This window comes from Lepisosteus oculatus, chromosome 12 (genome assembly GCF_040954835.1).
Source record: "Lepisosteus oculatus isolate fLepOcu1 chromosome 12, fLepOcu1.hap2, whole genome shotgun sequence".
Classification (NCBI taxonomy): domain Eukaryota; kingdom Metazoa; phylum Chordata; class Actinopteri; order Semionotiformes; family Lepisosteidae; genus Lepisosteus; species Lepisosteus oculatus.
Window position 1 is genome coordinate 15,865,217 of NC_090707.1, and position 13,043 is coordinate 15,878,259.

The 13,043-nt window shown below is 39.3% G+C and overlaps 1 protein-coding gene across 2 annotated transcripts; it reads left to right on the forward strand.

Annotated features, from left to right (window-relative positions):
- The first annotated feature begins 487 nt into the window (after positions 1-487).
- ppig (peptidylprolyl isomerase G (cyclophilin G)) lies at positions 488-11,966 on the forward strand. Of its 2 annotated transcripts, XM_015358948.2 has the most exons (14): positions 488-599; positions 3,733-3,814; positions 3,903-3,977; positions 4,432-4,539; positions 4,627-4,671; positions 4,950-5,037; positions 5,427-5,456; positions 5,765-5,904; positions 6,290-6,354; positions 6,397-6,494; positions 6,574-6,765; positions 7,132-7,219; positions 8,087-8,229; positions 9,255-11,966. In XM_015358948.2, the coding sequence occupies exons 2-14, from the start codon at positions 3,754-3,756 to the stop codon at positions 10,381-10,383; spliced, it is 2,262 nt and encodes a 753-aa protein (XP_015214434.2). In that variant the 5' UTR covers positions 488-599; positions 3,733-3,753; the 3' UTR covers positions 10,384-11,966. The 2 variants fall into 2 exon arrangements, with proteins under 2 accessions (XP_015214434.2, XP_006636664.2); XM_006636601.3 differs by having other exon boundaries at positions 6,290-6,494.
- Positions 11,967-13,043: the final 1,077 nt, after the last annotated feature.

Consider the following 13,043-nt stretch of genomic DNA (forward strand, 5'->3'; position numbering starts at 1 on the left):
TATAAAAAGTTAGAAAAATGTTTTATTTAAAAGTGAATTGTTTTGCCTCGGGGATGTTTGGGTTTTAATATCATACAAATATTTGTCATTTTTATTTAAACTTAGATGGACAACTTTCAATTTGCACTTTTAAAGAACGTTATTGTAAAGTATTATAACGAAAAATGCCGGAATACTGTTTTTACAGGTGAGCAATGAAAAGGATAAGCTAGTAAACAGCTGACCTTTTGTGACAGTTTTCTCATTTTTTGATTCAGACTTATTCTCTACAGTTAATTTTGCACAAGTTTTAATTCCTTATTATTCTCTATTCCTCTAAACCTGTCTTAAAAAGTGTTGTAGGGCAGGTTCTTCTGTAAAATATGCGTTTTGACCTGTAAATATCTCAAGGAAGCAGGCAGGGGGTTGGTGATGTACAAAACCGCGCATCTATGACCCCGCTCAGCCGCGCTGACTGGCGGATATTTACCCGAAATGCATTGACGTTTCTCTTAGCGCCATCTTTAGAAATTAGTGAAGGAGAAAAACTGAATAAGGCTCGTCTTCCTTCTGGGTTGGGGAGCAGCCGAAGGGTGCCGGCAGTTACAGAATTTACTGAGGTAAACGCTTATTGAACCGCGTACTACCAGGAGACAGCTTTCGTGTAAAGAGTCCGAGTATGTGCGAGCAGGGGGCAGGGGGAGAATATTTTTGTTGTTGCGGTGGTGGTTCGTCCCTGCGGTGAAGTTGAATTAACTGCTGTGTGCACCCAGGCGCAGGCCTTAATCCGGGGACTCGAGTAGTCGCGGCCGCCGCAAACGCTCAATGAGCCGTGGACGGCGGGGCTGGAGAGGTCGCGCGTCCCGTCCGCCCGGAGGGGGGCGGCAGCCCCCCGTGGAAACTGACGGAGGTTTTGCCCGGCCACAGCGCGGCTCTCCGTTTTTTTTTCCGGGACGAGGCCTGCATCAGTCAGAGCCGGGGCGGGAGTAACGCCGGGCGCTGGTTTGTTTGAATGAGTGCGGGGCTGCCGGGCTCCATTTCTCCTGCCGCCTCGGGCAGCGAGCAATGAGCGGCTCCAACTTCTCCAGACGTAACACACACGCATCGCCGTTTGAAACTTTTTACTTTTAAAATAACACCTTGACCCTATCGCATTACCGGTTTCTACATAAATACATGATTGTGCGGTACGTGGGTACTGTTTAATTCGGAGGGAAATGGCTAACGTGTTTATTTTGAAGTTGTCCCATATCTCATATCACGTCGTCGCCAGGTACGGAGGGTGACCCCTCTCCTTCCCGAGTTGAGGGGGTCAACATTTTCGCTCGGTAATTCATCACTTACAGTTTCTACCCTGCAGCGTGAACGTTGCAACTGAATTGCCTGCGTTTTGCATTTTTGCGCTTGCTTATTCCCAGACGTTTAATTGCCGTTTCTAATTAATGTAATTGTTAATTAGGTAGTAAAGTGTGGTACTTTGCTTTGCATCGCTTGCAAAGTTATTATTTTTGTTCACAGATCACTTTAAAACGCAAGACACCTTGAATGATGGTCCTGCGTAAATTAAAATTGTCCCCTAGATAAACCAATGTCGAGCAAGCTCTTTTCTGTCATTTTTAGATAACCCACTGCTCTTTTTGGTTAAAGGCATTTTAGAGTCGCGTTTTCAGGCTGTTGTAACATTTCTTTCTTTGTAGAACTGTGTTTTTAAGCATTTGTTCTCACCCCTGTCCTGGTGTTGATTTTAGCTGAGCAAATTTAGTTGAGTCCTTTACAGGTAGCTGCAGCAGCATGCGTGGGCTGCAAAGGAACAAGTAAAAGTTTATTCCATGCTGAAAAAAGAAGGTAAACGCAACGTTTCGGCTGAGCACACCCGAAGAGGCTCCACAGCCGAAACGTTGTGATTCCTTTCTTCTCTTTTCAGCATGAAATAAACCTTTACTTGTTCCTAAGAAGATGCTCGATTGGCACCTTGGGAAATTAACAAGTAATAGTATAATTACTTTATTACTTTAGTAATAGGTTTATTACCAAACACAACGTTTCGGCCGTGGAGCCTTCTTCAGGTGTGAGCAGGGGGCTTCAGGTTGCTCACACCTGAAGAAGGCTCCACGGCCGAAACGTGTTTTCTTTCTTCTCTTTTCAGCATGGAATAAACCTATTACTTGTTCCTTTGCAGCCTACGCATGCTGACGCAGCCACCCACCTGAATTACTACAACCTTTGGAAATTAAGTTTGTTTTTTGTACTCGCACATCGGTGTTTTGAAGTTACTTATGAAATGTGATCTTTGAAAGACATCCTCCAACATGTTCAGGAACTGAAAAGAAATGGATTTCAAATGAATCCTCTTGTTATTCCAATTAAGGGTTCCACCTGTAAAGGAAAGCTCAGCAGGGACAGAAACCAACTCTCTTATTGATGCCCAGTACCACATTTGGAAAGCCTTGCTGTAAGGAAAGGCAGACTTTTATCAAAATGACTGGTTGTGGTTGTGGAAGAGCATTTCAGATATACCTGCATCTTATTTCTTGCCATTTTGATTTCCTAAAAACAAATTTTGCTAAAAATCTCAAAACAGTAGTGGCTTACATGTTTAAAATAATTCCCGTGTTTTGCTTTGTTTCCATTCCACATTGTTCTTTACTGTTCCTGCTCAGTTTCTTCTGCAATACTAACTTGACCTGGCAGCATACATAGCTTTTTAAAATGTGTGATAATGGCTACTGAATGGAACATATGAAATCTTCACATTCAGCTTTATAAACTTTTTCCAGAGGGTATTTTTGGAGAAATGGTTCAACATGAATGGTAAGTGCAGTATCGTGAAGAATATTTATTTGCATATGTGCTGTGCGTTCATGGGGAAACAAGACTTGCGCTTGCCAGTGAAAATTGGAGATTATTACGGTTCTTGCAGTAGGTAGTGAATGAAGAATGGTTCCACTTCTCAGTCGCCCCTCTTGTTTTATTTTGTACCGCCGATGGAGATTTATGTTAATAGGAGTAACATGGGCAGTGCATTTACCCATTGTGTGTTAAACAGGATGTGCAAAGCTTGCGCACAACTGCAAATGGACCGTCCTGGTTATATTTTAATGAAATTGAGAGAGACTGTATAGATAGATACTTTATTGATCTGTGAGGGAAATTGCACTGCAACGGCAGCTTAACACAGACAACACAGCCACAGTGTAACAAATGATACAATAATAATACAATACATACAATACAATCAGTACAGTGAGAAGTGCACTAAGAAGAGTTACTCGCAGTCCAGAACACACAGAACAAACCAGAACAGAACAGTACACCAAAAAGTCGTATTGCACAATATAAATATAAATGTATTGCACAGGTCCCTGGCATATAGTGCACAAAAACGGTTGTAAACGGGAAAAAGAACAACAGATGCATCAGTTTACCGTTCAGTCCAGAAACAGGTCACTGTCAATGTTGCCTCTGCCCAGACGCAAGGTGGATGCGTTGTACAGTCTTATGGCAGAAGGCAAGAATGACCTCCTGTAGTGCTCCCTGTCGCACCGTGGATGGATCAGCCTGTCGCTGAACGTGCCCTTCATTTCTACAAGCATGTCACAGAGGGGATGGGAGACGTTGTCCATGATGGCCTCTAGTTTGGACACCATTCTCCTCTCAGCGACTTCCTCCAGGGGGTCCAGGCCAGATCCCATGACAGAGCTTGCTCTCCTGATGAGCTTGTATAAGTGGTCTTTCAAACATCTGTTGTTTCAGGGTGAGATTCGGCGAGCGACCATGGGTGTGAAGGTACAGCGCCCACGCTGCTTCTTTGATATAGCCATCAGCAACGTGCCTGGTAAGGGAGTACAAGACTCCACAGTTTTCTTGTGTATCAAAATTACACTGTACACGTGCTCACTTTTGTATTGATTTTATTCCTGCAGTGGGAAGAGTTGTGTTTGAATTGTTTTCTGATGTGTGTCCTAAAACATGTGAAAACTTCCGCTGCCTTTGCACAGGTGCGTATGCCAATATTTCTGTACATTTCTAAAGATAATCGTGTAATAATTCTGCTTTTAGTTGGGGGAAAAAAATCGTCATTGCCTCTTTTTCGGTCCGACTATGCACTAGGTACTGGTGTGCAATATTTTAATTTACCATCTTACGAGGGCTTGTGATGTTGATTTTGTTGTCATTTGCTTCACGTCTTGCACTAAAGGTAAAAAAGCGATTTGAATGTACAGTGCAGAATTACTTCTTCTTTTGAATAAAAAGAATCATTGCAGGTGTATTACTCCTGTTGATATAAAATGATGGGAAACTGTTGTATTAGACTTAAGTTTATCATGTAAACATTACTGATAATTCTTTATATTTGAAATCTGAAGAGTTGCATGTATAAATTAACCCTTGTTTTTCACACGTCTGCGTTTTCTAGCGAATTGCTGTAACTCTTGGTTATTCTTTGTTCAGGGGAAAAGGGCATTGGAAAGGGTACGCAGAAACCATTGCATTACAAAGGATGTTTGTTTCACAGAATTGTAAAGGATTTTATGATTCAAGGAGGAGACTTCAGTGAAGGTAACTTCTAACCCCTGTATATATTTTTTTCTATTGGCAGTATCTTATTTGCATGCTTTATTTATGTATTTGTTTATTGCTCTGTAGGAAATGGCAGAGGCGGTGAATCTGTTTATGGAGGATTTTTTGAAGGTAGGTTTCTTTAATCTTGATGTAAAGTAGAATTATTTCTTAATATTTAACACGTATACACAAATGTCATAATTTTTCAGATTTCATTTTCCATTCTTTGTATTGGTAGAATAATAAGATCATCTTTATGTATTTTTCAATTCTATACATTAACAAGCTTTACATCCTGTAGTGAGAGTTTAACTGTTCTTCTGTAACATCTGTTGAAATCTAAGAGAATCAAAACACATTTTAAAGTGCTTTTTGTACTTGCATTAATATTGATTGTTTCTCCCTAGATGAAAGTTTCTCTGTCAAACACAACAAAGAGTACCTGTTATCAATGGCTAACAGAGGCAAAGATACAAATGGCTCACAGTTCTTCATGTAAGTATGCCAGAGAGCTTGTTATTTCTTCTAACTCTGTGCATTTCAGAATGTATTGATATTTTGATTTGTTCATGCATTTGAATTTAGAAGTTAGAATTCAGTTTGATATTTTGCTGAAACCACAATGTTGAATCATTTGATATTTCAAAATTGAGTGTTTAAGAGTTTGGCATAATTATTAAGTGTTCAAATCTAAATGGAGCTTTCTGTGCATTTCAAGTTGAACATTTAACGTTACATGCTAATAGAAACAAGATTTACTGATTTCATGAGCGGTGTCAATATAAATCTTTAATAACTGTTTTCTCTTTTAGACCTTCTAACTGTGTTTTTCTCTAATTCCATGTTTCAACTTCCTACTGTTATATAATGTTAAAAATAAAAAGAACAACAAAGCCTACACCTCATTTAGATGGGTAAGTTCCTAATCTCTATACATATATTTGAAACATTAGCCGCAGATCATGGAATTATTTACATATATTGAGCCAAAACATGTATGATATTGGTCCTGCGAAGCATGGGTTCCTGAATTCTGCAGGCATAAGAAAGGCAATGGTAAAAATGTGAAAAATAACTATAACTTTTTCTTTATATTAAGTGTTTTGTAATTCATTTGCTGTTCTGTAATTCAGGTTGCTTACAGTATATATATCTTTTGTATTGTACAATATAACGTGATCGGAAAAGTATTTAATTTGTATATTATTGCTTTTTCTCTTAGCGTTCATGTAGTTTTTGGCCAAGTGATCTCTGGCCAGGAGGTGATAAAGACTATTGAGAATGAGAAGACAGATGCTAGCAGCAGACCGTATGCTGAAGTAAAAGTTATCAGCTGTGGGGAGCTCATTCCAAAATCTAAAGGTAATTTTGCTCCATTATCAATGATTTCTGCATCAACGGATTTTATGTAAAAGCCTTGTATGAATTTCATAAAAGCAGTTGTGTACAAGTTAATATTGTTTCTACACATTTCAAAACTATGAAGCGGTAGCAGTTTATATAAAACTTTTCTAAAACTTTGAGAGCTAGTTGCTTTTCTGTCTGTTTGATGTCATGTTGATGTGGTGGAACCAATGTAGTGACCAGGAGAAGAGTATTTTAGGAGGGTAGTTTTTTTTTTTTTAAACGACTTCAGAATTCCCAGCCTCCCAACGGGCTAGGGTCTGCCCTGTTGCCCTATCTTAGCTGTTGCTTGTGTGCGTTTGGAATGGAAAATCCGTTACTTATTGAGCGTTCTGCTTCACAGCCAAAAAGGAAGAACGGAAAAGGCGCAAATCGCCCTCTTCTTCAAGCGACAGCAGCAGCTCCAGTGAGTCCGACTCGTCCTCGGAGTCCTCCTCGGAGTCCCAGGGCGAGTCCGAAAAGGAATCCAAGAAGCAAAAGAAGAAGCACAAGAAGGAGTCCAAAAAACGCAAAAAGGAAAAGAAAGTCAAGAAGAAAGAGAAGAAAAGGTTTGTGCAGTTTTTGCTATGGCAGCGTACAGCTCGGCGTGCTGCTTGCCTCGGCGTGACGTGTGCCATGTTTCGGCAGCTCCGAGGAGGGCAGCGCGGAAGAACCAAACGAGGCCCAGCCTGTCTCCACGGTGCGCCCCGAGGAAATTCCTCCCATTCCCGAAAACAGATTTCTGATGAGGAGGAGCCCTCAGCAGCAGCAGCAGCAGCAGCAGCAGAAGGAGGAGAAAGGAAAAGAGAAGGAGAAGAAAAAGGATAAAGAGAGGGAGAAGTGAGTGTTTAGACGCCACGTGCTGTGGGGTGAAATCCTGTCAGAAATTCATGGCAATGAAATGTACTTAAATTTAATGTTTAGGGAGATATGTGTCGTTTATATAAACTTTTTTCTCCTTTTAACTTAGTAATTTTTAACACAACAATAATATGAGAAGCTGTGTATCTTGTTTCTGTATTGACCTTTGAAATGAACAGTTTTTCTTAATGTCAAGTGGAAGAAATGTAATTATTCTATCAGGTATGACAGTGAAACGAGTAAATTTGCACTTGATTTTCAGATAGAGTTGACAGGGTGTTGTACCTTATCTGCTTTAGTGTGTTGGATTTGTTAAAAGCGTGGAAATACTTCTTTGTTTTTCAGCATTGCTTTGAACTCCCAGCCATCACCGTATCACAGGAGACTTCTGGTGACAAGATCTGGCAGGAAGATTAAAGGACGAGGACCAAGAGTAAGTTAGATTGGAAGAAAATTTGTTCTCCCAACTTTCACTGTACATCATTGAAAGATATAGAGTGGCCATAAGGCTCCAATAAAACCATACACCTGCAAACAGCAAAATTAGAAATTTGACTGAAAGCTGCTACACTTGTGTTAAATTGATTAATTAGCTCTACACATTCTGACAAAATAGTCAGTAAAATTAAATAAGTGAATGTAATTGACATCACTGTCATTACACGTTTGTTTCTTGTTGTTTAATGTCATTTTCTGTTCATGGTTCCTGCCGCTGATTTGAAACCAGTGTCCATCCAGTATTTGAATCAGAGGGCCAGTGCAGATTAGGGCTATAGATTACTATTCAAAATATTGTAATAACAGCAATTGAAAGTAAATGTGTAGTTTCTGACTTTTGTAAAACTAAGATCATAATTACATACCGTCAATAATGCACATTATTCAAAAATCCAGCACTGTGCTTTTTCTCAAACCAACTCTAATTCTGTTCTGGTTTGAGGGGTCCAATGGTCCTGATAGAGCTTGATGGATACCCTAGAAGAGTGGGAGCTGTGATTGATACGGAAGACATTTTAGATAGTGTTCTGACGTAACCATAGCTGAACCAGCTTGCCATGAGCGACCTGTTTATAGTCATAAAGGAACTTTTTTGTTCCCTTTTGTATATTGTGCTTTGATAACATTTATGATCAATACAGAAAGAGGGCGGTGGACAATCGTAGTACAAAGATCAGTGAAAAGCTTGACTAGTTGCCCTTGCAGATATGTAGCGTACAGAAACCCCAATAAAAAAAAGTGGTTTTGTCGGAACTGTTGGGGCCGCGAATCTGACGTTTCTGTGGGCGGCTCTTTATCTTAGCGCTACCGAACTCCATCGAGATCCAGGTCGAGGTCGCGGGACCGGTTCCGGCGCAGCGAGACGCCGCCCCACTGGAGGCAGGAAATGCAGCGAGCTCAGAGGATGAGAGCTCCCAGCGGAGAGCGCTGGATCAAGGGAGACAAGTACGAGGGCCCGAGGCACCGAGCTGTGCCCACACACGCCGTAGCAGTCTGCATCTTCATGCCCAAAAACCTTCTGGTCAAAATCATTTTCAATATTGGGTCTTTTCATATCATTTTCTAATGATAAGGAAATTTTTCCTTTGTGTTTATTTTTTAATAGTGTTCAAACATTGGTTTAAGAGGACACATTCTTAGTATTGAGCACCACTGTATGCTGTCATTTAGGCTGAAAGAACATGAAAAGAGAGCCAACCACACAAAAGTGCTGTTTTTCAAACACAAGCACAGCAATGTTAAAACTCGGTTAAAACCATCTAAACAAAATTCTTAACCAAAAGCCTTTAAAAAGGTTATAGAACCAGAGTGTCTGGCTTGTTTATGTTCATTCACTTTTCCGTATTATCTATCACACATCTAGAAAAGTTAGAAATATGAGTCGGACAGATCTGTGGATCTCATTCAGCCATTTCTTGAAAGATGGGCATCTGCTCCAAAAACTTTGCTAGTTAGCTTGTTCCTAACCCCCTCCCATTTTCACAATTATTTGCACTTTCCAGTGCTTTGCCTACTAGTAAGTGTTTCACTGTTATCTGGAGGCCGTGGAATAAGCATACTTGAATCAGGTTCCCTCATAGTCATCATTTTACTTTTTTAAATCCCTGAATTCCACTTCTGTCATTGCAGAGCCAGCTGGGATTAAGTAAGCAAAAGATTCACCCTGTAGTGAATGCAATATGTCTTCCACACTGTATAGTGCACATCAACAGCCTTCTACCTGATAGCTTTTTGCATTTCAGAAACCTTAAGGACCTTCATTAAATACTCAATATTTTTTAATATAGAATTAGGGATCTGTCAGGTGGGGTGATCAGCTTTCTGGTTTAGTACAATTTCTGATCAATAACCCAGCTGTTTATTTTCCAATTAAGCTTGCAGTCAGCAAGAACTGTACCTGTTTGTAGTTGTTAAAGATACACTGTCCGAAACAGCTATAGGTTAACTTTTCTTTTTTTTTTCTATCATAGGAGTGACTTATTGGAGAGTAAGGATGAGACGCCCAAACCTCCAACAAGAGGAAGGGAGCGAAAGTCCTCCGAGAACAAACAGGAGACTCCAGACAGTCCCAGTAAAAGCAGGGAGAAAGAGAAAAGAGGCAGGTCACGCAGGTCCAAGAGCAAGGAAAAGGAATCCAAGAAGGATGCAGACCGAGAGGACAAGCACGACAAACACAAGTCCAAGAAAAAGGCAAAATCTAAGAGTCGCAGCAAGAGCAGAGATAAGACGGCCAAGTCTAGGAGCAGAGAGAGGGAACAAAAGCGCAGTAAAGGTGATGAGAGGAGAGGCAGGTCAAGGAGCAAAGACAAAAATCACACTAAAGCGAAAGAAAAGGTATCTGATCTGGGAACAAAAGACCGAGAGAAGAGTAAAAGCAAAGAGAGGACCAAGAGCACAAGGTCTGAAAGTAAGGAAAAGGCCGAGAGTAAAAGCAAGGATCGAGAGAAGCGCGTCAAATCGAGGAGCAAAGAGAGGGACTCCAACAAGGACAGGCACAGGAGGTCGAGCAGCAGGAGCAGGGACCGAGGAAGGCGAGCTCAGTCGCGCAGCAAAGACAGGGAACGGAGCAGGAGCAGGGAGCGCCAGCGCGACCGGGACCGGGACCGGGACAGGGACAGGGATGGGAAGAGACGCGGGAGATCCAGGAGCAGGGAAAGGAAGAGGAGTCCAGACAAGAACAAAAGTAGAGACTCTCGGAGAAGCAGGAGATCCAAGAGTGCGGATCGGGAGCGGGATAGGAGCAGAAGTGAAGATAAAGACAGGAGTCAAAATAAGGAGACTTCGCACCATAAAAGGAGTCGAGGCAGTGAAGAGATTCGGCGAAAGAAGAGATCTCAAAGCAAGGAGAGCCACAGCAGTTCTGAAAGTGGAAGCGAAAGAAAAGCCAGGGATAAAGAACACAGGAGCAGGAGTCCCAGCTCGAAGAAAAAGGAGGAAAGCAGTAAAGAGAGCGAGCTGTCACACCGGAGCAAGGAGAAAGAGAAAAAACGATCCTCCAGTGAAGAAAGAAATCAAAAGTCTAAGAGTCAAGAAAAGGATAAAAACCATAGCAAGGAAAAAAAATACGGCTCAAGTCCAAGTTCAGATGAGAGTGATTAAGTAAACGTACTGTACCTTTGGGACCTTTATTCTGATGTTAAATATCTTCAATTTGGCTGAAAACACACTGGGGACATATCTTTTTAAATTTGACTTCAGTTGGCTCTTCAGACAATCTGCAGTCTGGAATATTTCTACTACTGAAGTTTTAGTAAAGTTTTAAAGTGACATGGAACCTGGTTTTGTTCTGGTGTGACTGTAGGTGGGAGTTATTTTTGTATGGCTTTCCCTGGCTACATTTTCCATATCTTTTGAAACAAGGAGGCGTCATCTTTAAACATTCAGTAATAAATTGTTACTGGAAAATAAGGAACTCCTTATTTGACCTTGCAAGAAACACGTGGTATCTACATGTAGATGCTTCTGTAAAAAAAGGCAGAGTTTAAAATGTGAGCTTCAAGCATCTTTACAGGTGTTTATCCAAAAACCAGTAAGCTCAGAATTCTGCACTGTCGGTCTCTTCACTTTCTGGGGGGACATTATTTTTTGTTTTAGAGGGACTCTGCAAGAAAGAAAAGAATGAACTTAGCGTATTCAACTGAAGTGCGTAACAGGTTAAAATATTTGGAAAATGTATTATGTTAGTTGCTTTTTTTGTGTAAAGTTTAATTAAAATAGATTGAACCCCTTGAAATACCAAAATTGGAATGAGTGATTTGTATCGCAGAGGTTTTGAGAAGAGAATTATCCATTGTAAAATGTGGTCATTTTTGGCAAAAATGTAATGTTTTGTAGATACTAACGATCGCTCTGAAACGTCTGTGTGACGTTGCATAGAGCACAGTGAGTTATAAAATGTGTATTTCTGTCCTTCTGTACCCCAGATGTTATGAAGGCAAATGCAATGTTTTAAAACTGGCAAATCATTTTCTTGATCATCATGGATTGAAAGGGCTTGCTACTATTGTATTTTTAATATGAGCTCTTTGAAAAACATTACATTTATAAGCAATGAAATTTGTATATAATTCATATATGTGAAATGATCAGAATTTGTTGAGCTTCTTTCATTTTTATTTTTGTTGGTGTTTACTTTAAAGATTCATAATTTGACAGAAGGGTATAAAAAATGCATGAATTGTCTCCGGTATTGTCCTATACTGAGCTTCTCTTCGTTCCTCATCCTTTCTGTGTATGGGATTGAAGGGTCAGCTCCGTTCTGGGTGAACACTGTACTGGCTGTGCAGTCAATATTCTAAATTACATGTACGGTTTAAATTGAATCCATAATTTTATATTCTTGTTTTATACATTTTTTAATTACCAACATTATGCAGCTATCTGTGAATTAAACTGATTTTTGTGATCTTCTGCCATTCATTAGAAAATAGTTCTGTTTTTTTTCTTCCATATGAAAATGGTCCTCTGAATAAAGACTGTTGCCCCAAACGAAGATAAACGTATGTTTTACATTTTGAATTTTAAAGTTCAGGTACTTTTACTGTTCGGGAAATAGCCTGAATTAATTTTTACTTAGCATCCGTAAAACCTGTAAAGCACCATGTGTACTGTTGTAAATGAGAATTTGTTCTCAATTGATTTACCGGGTTCAATAAAGGATTTAAAAAAAAAGTTGGAAACAAGCATATTAGGATTTACCTTGGGTTTTTGACAGGATTTGCACTCTATGTGAGAGTTGGTGAATTATTTGGATTTTAGAAAAAGTTAATAAATCATGAATGCAATAATTGTTTTATTTCATATTTAACTTGAGAAATCTGCTTAAAAGGAATTTTGCCTGTAAAATCAGAAATACTGGACTTTCACAGCAATAATAGGGAAATGTGCAAATAAAACAAGGTAAAAATTCATACAACAAGTTAGTGTAAAACTCGGGAATGCTAATAATGCTTTACAGTGTCTTTTGTATGCTTTAGCGAGTTGTATACAGTATATTTACAAGATTAAAATTTTGAATTTTAAAGTTCAGGTACTTTTACTGTTCGGGAAATAGCCTGAATTAATTTTTACTTAGCATCCGTAAAACCTGTAAAGCACCATGTGTACTGTTGTAAATGAGAATTTGGATTCTGTGTATTTATGATAGACACAGGAACAATTTTCATTGTATTGATTGCAGTAAGTCAAAAGATCTAGAAAGCATATACTTTAGTGTGTGTATATATCTCTTAAAATAGTGCTTTAGGGCTGAAAAATGTCATTTGAGATTTAACTGACATTCAGCAATAACAGACACCCATTGCCTTTATTGGGCTGTTGTACATTAAAATAATGTGCTCTTAGCGTTTTGACCAGAAAAGCTGTTTAAAAACCATTAAATATCCTATAATATGTAACTGATTACTTTGTAGTGCGTAGAATATTTAAGATGGGCCTTAATTTTTATGTAATAAAGTTCATAAGTAATTTATTTTACCAGCTCTTAAAAGGATCACTCCAAACTACATTTAATTTGGTGCGTCTACTGTATGCAACATGCAGCGTCTATTTTGTTTAATATTCAGTTCTATTCAGATGTCTGTTTTGTTCCGTTTTGCATTTTTAGTGAGTGAAAGCTGGAATTTAAGCTCATAGTACTGAACAAAGCATTACATGACTACGATTTATCTTGCCAATGGCTTTCGCACAGAAAATAATTTTGCATATTTGAATCTTGTTAAGTTTAATTATAAGTCAGTGTTAATATTTAATTTCTTCAC